A 9,359-nucleotide genomic window follows, 5' to 3' on the forward strand; every position below is an offset into this window, starting at 1 on the left:
CCACTTGTTCGTAATGGAGATGATCAGAACCCACCCCAAGCACTTTTTATTTATTTTTTCTTTCTTTATTTATTTCTTATTATTGATTTTATTCATAGGTTATAATGTGTAAATATGTGTTTCTCTTTATGGAAATTGTCTCGACCAGTAAGAACATGTTTGTTATTGAAATACAACAAAGTGGATGTGGCTTCAGTGTCAGAGTATGACGAGAAACAACAGAAAGATAATTAATTTTATATCACAGACAAGTGTTTGATATTTCCGCTGTGAGATGTTGGACGAGAAAGAAAACATTACAATAATATATGAGTGTTGTACATCATTAATATGTATATATTACAAGAAACCTAGACACACAAACACACACATACACACACACACGCTAATGATTTCCTTTGTTTACATTGAACACACCAGAAAGTGCGTATATACAAATAGACATGTATGCATAGAATTATACACATGTATGTGCACACATCGTTTGTATTCACATAAATGTGATTTGTACAATTGTTCATTACACAACTCCTAGGATCAAACCTGCACATCAATGAATATATATTTATATAACATTTCATGAGTGAGTAGTTGACCTTATCTCTATATATATATATATATATATATATATATATATATGTATGTATGTATGTATGTATATGTATATATATATACTGTATATGTATACATATATATGTATATATATATTTATATATATACATATATATACATATATATATATATATATATATATATATATATATATATATATATATATATATATATATATATGTAAGGGGAGAAGCGTATCCAGACTCAAAGTGGACGCTAAAAAACACAAACACAGACGTAGCATGAATTGGCCCTTGTCACACTATCAGGCGCCGCCGTTGCAGTTTGTTGTTGGTTGTATCAAAGCCTCCCTTGTGAGTCACTAGACTCTATTTATGATAGTATATTGATCAGGGGTGGGGAGACAGTGATCGGTATGTGAACTTGTGGGTCTCGCTGAATCCAACGCCGCGCCGGCACATAGTGTGACACTGAAATGAATCGTTGGACATCCACTAACTACCACTAGATTTTGACTTGTGGACCCAATTGTGGGGGGGTTAGACACCCAGGGGAGCCCAGAACGGAAACTTCCGGAGTTCGGGAAATGACCGGAATGGAATTCGCCTTCCGGATGTGAGGTTCCGTTACAGAAGACACTCTCGCTTGGCGGGAAAGAGGGCTCTCTCTCTCTCTCTCTCTCTCTCTCTCTCTCTCTCTCTCTCTCTCTCTCTCTCTCTATCTATCTATCTATCTATCTCTCTATCTCTATCTCTCTCCTTTTTATCGTCTTCTTCTTTTCTTTTCTTTCGTTTTCTTCTTCTTCTCCTTCTTCTTCTTCTTCTTCTTTTGTGGGAAGACCATGACTTGACACTGACAATGGAGGGAACTCGATGACCACATCCTTTTCTTTTTCCTAACGTATAATTTGTCACTGTTCATGTCAGGATATGGTCTCGTATATATTGTCAGTGTTCGATCTATCCTGATATGTCAGTATTCGCTGTGACGCAATGACTTATCAGTAGTAACCGTAAGTAACCGTGTTACCCCAAAAAGTTCGTGTACAGGGTAAGCAAAAAGTTCCTGGACAAAACCTATATTACTGCTGAGTGTGTTGTCTCAGCTCCCTCGAATTTAATCGTCTCTATCTCTCTCTCTCTCTCTCTCTCTCTCTCTCTCTCTCTCACACACACACACACACACACACACACACACACACACACACACACACACACACACACACACACACACACACACACAATAATAAAACTATTTGAAAGCAAGTCAACCCATGTATATATATATATATATATATGTATATATATATATATATATATATATATATATATATATATATATATATATATATATATATCGAAAGGAAAGATGCAGCTTCTCGTAACAATGTGTGAACTACGACATAAGTATTTGAGGGAAAACAGATAAATAAATTATTAAATGAATTGATGTATAAAATGATAATATAATTGCTGACCGTATGCTCCATGCATAGTCATTATCAAATCTAATTAAATGTTATGATGGTAATATTGTATAAGAGGATAATAAATTAGAACGATAAAATGATAAGCAGTAGACATATGTTAAGTAGTTCTACAATTTGTGCACACAAACACATACACATACACATACATACACATACACACACACAAAAATACACACACAGATACACACACACACATACAGATACACACACACATGCAGATACATACACATACATACATACATACATACATACATAGATACACACATACATACGCATACAGATACACAAATACACATACATACACACACACACACACACACACACACTCATAGACGCATATATACCCACAATAAATGTTGTGTATAAAAGTATGTTCTTTCCGTCGCCATTATTGACGTCATGTTTTCTGGTAAACTGTTGTATTGTGGTAATGGATCAATTTCTTTTCTTCACACGGAAATCTCGACCTTAACTACGATTCACACAAGGTCGAAAGTCCTGTGTACCTGCTTGTCTAACCGCAGGGAAGTGGATTTGGCCGAAAACATGGATATTGTCGTTCAGTGGTCAACCACACTCGATCACGTCGGGTCCTACTAAAAGAAATCTTCTAAACAACCTTCGCTGAAGGAGTTATTGTCTCTCGTAGGTTAATTGGGAGGAGAAAAAAAAAATCACTATTTCCCGGAACTTCCCCTTGAGGGAGAGAGGAGGGGGAGAGGAGAGAGTGGGAAAAAAGATGGGGGAGAAAGTGTGTGTGGTGGGTGGGTGAGGAAGACGACCTCAAAGGCTCTTGAGCTCGAACTGCCTGGGCGAATAGACCCTGACCATGAACCTGCCGGGGCAGTCCGGTTCATAGGTCGCCGGGATGATGACGTAGTGACCTGAGGTCAACTCGAGCCTGGTGAGAACCTCTCGGTAGTTGATGTAGGTCCCCGAGGACCCCGTGTCGTAGTTGTACATGAAGTGCTGCTCCGGCAGCGGCTCGTCCGGGTTCTCCGTCTGCGGGAAGAGATCGATAAGGACTTCGTCAGGAAGGTTCTCTCCTCCTCGGGTGAGTAAAAAATCGCCTGACGGCAACAAGAATAGAATAGATACATCGACCGGGGTAGTCATGGGGCTCATTCATTCCTCTCTCTCTCTCTCTCTCTCTCTCTCTCTCTCTCTCTCTCTCTCTCTCTCTCTCTTTCTCTCACGGAGCTGAATAAAATCACTTAATTCATTTATTCGTTTATCTATTTCAGTTTTATTTTTATTTCTATTTGTTTAATCTAATTCAGGCATTTTGTGTTTAGTTGAAAATTGGAGGAAGGAAGGAGGGAGAGGAAAGTTGATGAATAGAATAGCCTGGCGTCACCACTTGAATAAATAATTGAATGAATTGAATTATCTTAAGTCTTTGAGGTTCACGTTGTCTCATGTACAGGAGATTCGAACATACAGTAGAAGACGCCAAAGGTTACATTTGTCAAAGTAGTTTAACCTCTTAGACCAAGCCCTGAGACTCTTTGCTATAACCAAAGCCCTCACCTTTGCCCTATGTACATGGTTATACACACACACACATAAATACACACATACACACACAGACACAGACACACATACAGTATATATATTTATATATATATATATATATATATGTGTATATATATATATATATATATATATATATATATATATATATATATATAATTCAATTTCTCCATCTTAGCGTCCTCCTCCTCCTTCTCCTCTTTCAGGCTCTCACGAGATCTCACGAGTCCAAGGGCTCGTAACTTTCTCACTTGATGTCTTCCCTTGCGACCATCAGCTGGTCGTCGAGGTCATCAAGAGAGTGACGCCAGGGAAGGATTTCTGATCCAGGTGTCGTCATGCGATTTAAATCATCCCAGGGAATCGGATTCGGGGTCCAGTGGGTCACGGTCGACGGAGACCCCGTTCCATGCCGGGTCCGCCCTTCGGGTGATTGAAATCGCATGCTGACAATGAGGGTGAAGGCATAAAACGTATGTTCCCCGTGTTGAAAGGGCCGAGAGGAATTCTGGTCACGTGATCCCTTGCTCCGACTTGGAGGGAGTGGGTAGGAGGGAGAGAAGGTCCGTTAGACAAGGTGTTAGGTGTTAGAGGTGTGTTAGTTGGCACCTCAGGTCTCCTGGGGGGGGGGGATGTTTTGGTACCATCGTGGTCAGAGAAAACTGACCCACAATTTATCGCAACTGTATAGATGTATTTTTCATCGTAGGCTATTCTAATACATTTCTGCATACTCTAGTTTCCATAAGGATATTATTTATTCAATTGTTTATTTCTTCAATTTATTTATTTACTTATTTGATTATTCATCTATTTATTAATGTATTTATTTGTTTATATATTCAATTGATTACTTATTTCTCCATTTATTCATTTTTTTTTTTTTTTAGTTTTTTAATGTATTAATGCACCAACAACATAAACAACTATATTTATATATTTTTCTGGTAACGTGCTGGGTCAGTTTCTGGTGTCCTGTTGTCCGTCTGGGTAACTGGTAGTCATTGGTAATGATATTACCTTGACCTCGATACCAAGTAACTTGGTATTCAGTCCACTAATCTCTTCACCGAGTCTAATCATCCAAGTAGAAAATCTACCAATTAGACATTCTATCGCCATACTTGGTAGTCTGGTAAGCCCAGGTACCTGCTGAGGTGTACTCAGGTAATGCGAATATACAAATACCAAGTAAGGTATGTAAGTAGTTTAATTTGATTATCCTTTCAGACCACGAAACCTATGAAGTACCCAAGTACCAAGGTACTCAAAGTTATACAAGTATACGGGTTATTTAAGTATCCTTCTATACCACAAACGTTATTAAGTACACAAGTACCCAGGTACCCAAGTACCCAAAGGTATACTAGTAGTTTACTTAAGTAATCGTTTAGACCACGAATCCTATCGAGTGACCATAGAGTCCCTTTATGCAGAATTGCGACAACTCCACAGAATGGCCACAAAATGGCGGCGTGTCGGGAGTTGTTTCATCTCTCTTGATAAACGGACTCCGTATAAAGGGAGTGTTGGTGCATCCGAATGCGCAACAACAACCCGAGAGCATATTCAGTGAACAACCACGATAGGTTCGAAGAATCAATGGCAAGAACAAGGACTAAACATGAGCGAAAATGATTTGGCCACAAAATGGCTACCTAGTTCATTTATCGTATCGTCATGTCGCAATTCTCTGTATAAAGGGACTCAGGTACCCAGGGACGAAGTGCCCGGGTACTCAGGTACCCAGGTAGGCGTGGAGGAACCCTTACCTTATAGACGACAAACCCGATCTGGTTCAGTCGGACCCCAAGAGCCCTCTGCGACCGCCGGTGCTCCTGCAGAAGGCCCACCAGGACGCTACACTTGTCGTCGTCCTCGTCGTCGCCTGCGAATGGGTACCACATGGGAGTGGTGATTGTCAGAGGGGAAGGACGGATCAGGTTGGGCATTGGGGAGGGGGTCGCGGGGATGGACCTCAGGGCCAGGGGCGCTGAAGAAGGGCCGAGGGAGAGAGAGAGAGAGAGAGAAAGAAAGAAAGAAAGAAAGAAAGAGAGAGAGAGAGAGGAAGGGGAGGGTGGTATGGGCGGGAGATAGAGAAGTAGTAATTATTAAAGCGTCTAGCATAAGTACACGTGTGTTGTGTATGATATATATATATATATATATATATATATATATATATATATATATATATATATATTGTCTGTGTGTGTACACCTTCATAGACACAAAGACATACAACAAGCGATTGCAGTTGAATGTAATTTTACATGCATGTACACTATACACATAGACGTGTTCGTTCTTGTGCTTGTATTTTTGTATCATTTCTTTCTCACTTTCGTTCTGGACGCTGAGAAGAATCTGCGGATTCGTTGCGAAGGACGCGAAGTCGTTTCTGCTGCCACCGGCGGTGACGCCACAAACCCACTCTCCTTTGATGGCTTGAACCTGCTCGGGCGGAAGAGAAATGCGTTCGAGTTGAATTGAAAAAGACATTATTATGATAATAATGATAGAAATATAATAATAATAATAATAATAATAATAATAATAATAATAATAATGATAATAATAATGATGATGATAATAATAATAATATAAATAATTATAATGATACCAATAATCTAAATAAATCAGCGCAAAGCTGTTTCTGTCCGTCCGTCCGGGATCCGGGATCGAAAATCGGCCCTTCATTTGGTTCTCGAAAATCCAGCATTGTGATCAGGTCTGAATGAGGATTTGTTATATGGTAACAGTTGAAAATTCAAATTTCAAAAAGAAAACTCAAAGAATTTGTGAACTTACAAGTTTTCATTTAAACTGGGTTTAAAGTTATACCAATAGATACTTCATTATTATTGCTCTCTTTAGTTTGGGTCCTTAGAGTAAAGCATTGAAGCTAATAATGAATAAATACGATTGTAATCAAACTTATGTTATAGTGATAATGATAAAATTTATGGAATGATAATAAAAAAGATGATATAATGATGATATTTATAGAATAACAGTGAATATCGTTGTATTATTATATTAAAAAAATTGTATATCGTGATCAACGTAGTTTGTTACGGGAAAAAATGCGTTGGAGTTGAAAATGGGAAGATTAATCAACTTAATAATTGATAAATAACTTAATAATTAACTTAGAGTATAATGATAAGCTTGATAAAATAATAATAGAATAGTATATTATTTACTTCATATGTACTTATCAACATATTTAGACAGTTCTCCCGCTAAAACTAGAAAATGCCCTCTGTTTTACGTATTTAGGCACAGTAGGTGTAGATATCTAAGTATGTCGTGTAGAATATTGATATCTACGATCCTTTACTAGTTAACAAAATCACGTTTATCTTTAGATTGATATCATATTGCGTTAGTTAACTTAGAACGGATAATTACGTTAGACGTGCTATTAAGCTCTACTTCGAATGTAATTATAATTAATTAATTCCGCCCACTTGCGCTTAATTTCATGCACAACCATGCACAGACACATATGCACATACCCACACGTTCATATGTCCACACACGTACACACACACACACACACACACACACACACACACACACACACACACACACACACATACACACACACCTCATAGTCAAGGAAAAAATGCGTGGCACAACCACGCATTTTTTCCTTGACTATGAGGTGTAACCTTGGTTTCCGCCCGGTTCAAACCGCTAGTGTGAACAGGGCTTTAGGTTAGCTTGGTTTAGGTTAGAATGAGTTAGGTTAGAGAGGACAGTGATTTTCTTCCAATTTCAGAATGGGTACGTGTGTGTGTGTGTGTGTGTGTGTGTACGTGTGAACGCCTCCATTGAATTATATTGTAATTGAACCGCCGCAAGGTCTCCAAATGCTGAATAAAATCGCCTGGGGACAGTCAGAATAGAATAACAAGACACTCAGCATTTAAAAGGTCATAAAGTTTCCTAGTTGTCGGAACTGCCTAGTGTAGGCCTTATGGTTTCTTGCAGTTGCCTTCATTCTTATGTTCTTATGTACCCTATCAAACGCTTTCTTTAGGTCTAAGTATTCACAATCCACCCATCCATTTCTCTCTCGATATTTTGTGTATGTATGTCCTGTGTGTTTTATCTTGTCTGTGTCTCATATTTGTCTTATTGTGTTTTCTTTGTTTTCCAATTGTCTTTTGTGTCTGTGTCGGTTTGGTCTTGTCTTGTTAATGTCCCCGTTTGTCTTTTTTTTTCTTGTCTTTGCTGAGTTTTGTGCCTACGTCTCGGCCCAGGCACTCAAAGAACAACATCATTTAGTTGAATCCGAGATACAGATTCTCCTTCCCCTCCCTGTTTTCAAATATCAACGAACAATGTCATAACACTTCGTTAAAAACATCTGATCTAGAAAGTTGGAGACGCGTCAAGTTGAACGAAATTTTTAGAGAACGAGCGAACGGTTACGGAGTTGGGTTTGCGTTAGTGTATCCAGCTAGATTAAAACAATAACAATCGAAAAACGTATTAAAGACATCGTCTTTAGGAACTGCAAACTGGTGGAAGACAGCCATGTCTTACGTATAGTGATTTTTTATAATAACCCTCGCACTTGCTCCTTAGTGCTGAAAAATTATTTGTCTGGCAAGTCTGGGACTCTGTCAAAAACCAATGTGGTTTACAGATTCAACTGTAATTATGGAGACTGCGCGCTCTACAAATGTGCATACATTGGGTTTACGACCTGTCGTCTCAGCCGTCGCATAACGCTCCACCACCAACAGGGAGCGATTAGAAATCATTTTCAACACTAGAATCAATCTTCCCTTGATAGAGCAACTATTGTTAGCAACACTGAAGTAGTTACACAGTGTAATGATATAAGAGAATTAAGGATGCTAGAGGCTATGTATATCAAGGAATGGGCTCTTAGCATTAATATACAATCTAATATGATTACGACCATTCCCTTGTTCAATAGCTCATCGAGACATGTGAGAAATAATCTCACCAATGGTGGGATTATGTCCACCCCTCTCGCATCGCCTACTGCCCCGACCCCCCCCCCTACTCCTCCCTCTCCACCTCCCCCTCCCCCTCCCTCTCCCCCTCCCCTAAGGCGATCTGCCAGGGTCAGGTCATCAAGCCACACACCACTGTAATTCTTTCCATGTATATGGAAAGACATCGCCCTGTTCAGTCCGTAAAAATGTAGTTGTTCTGTGTTCTCTGTAATTGTGTTGTGATAAATGTAATTATTTTGAAAATTACTTCTTGAAGTCGAAACGTCGAATATGTTATTAAAATGGATAACTTTGGACAATTGGTTTTCGATCACCCTCCCAAAGTCAGAACTACAGTGAGGAGAATTGAAAATATTAGGAAGAAGATAAATAACTGTGACAATGCTGTAGCGTTTAACTCAGTATATATATATATATATATATACGTATATATATAAATATATATATATATATATGATATATATATACATATATATATATATATATATATGTATTAATATATATATATATGTATATATATATATATAATATATATATACATACATATATGTAAATATATATATATATATATATATATATATGTATATATATATATATATATAATCCAAGAGGTGCCAAGATAAGAGGGAGGGAAGAGGGTAGAGGGGAGTGGAGTATGTAGGGGATGGAATGGGTGCGAGTGGTTTCTATGCGTTTGTTTTTTCTGTACCTCCCATGTAAGGGGGAAAAAGCTTTTGGTATATGTATGTATGTATTTATGTATG

General features: G+C 38.2%; 1 protein-coding gene across 1 annotated transcript in view; it reads right to left on the reverse strand.

Annotated features, from left to right (window-relative positions):
• Window positions 1-1,991: 1,991 nt before the first annotated feature.
• LOC143034230 (calpain-B-like) overlaps window positions 1,992-9,359 on the reverse strand; it is a 37,710-nt gene continuing 30,342 nt past the window's right edge. Inside the window, exons 10-12 of the mRNA XM_076200167.1 lie at window positions 5,938-6,049; window positions 5,368-5,483; window positions 1,992-3,064 (exon numbers count right to left, since the gene is read on the reverse strand). Coding sequence (XP_076056282.1) covers window positions 2,846-3,064; window positions 5,368-5,483; window positions 5,938-6,049 — 447 coding nt within the window. The 3' untranslated portion in view covers window positions 1,992-2,845. The remainder of the gene's footprint in view (window positions 3,065-5,367; window positions 5,484-5,937; window positions 6,050-9,359) is intronic.

This window comes from Oratosquilla oratoria, chromosome 17 (assembly GCF_046742065.1).
Source record: "Oratosquilla oratoria isolate Oo_2021 chromosome 17, ASM4674206v1, whole genome shotgun sequence".
Taxonomy (NCBI): Eukaryota; Metazoa; Arthropoda; class Malacostraca; order Stomatopoda; family Squillidae; genus Oratosquilla; species Oratosquilla oratoria.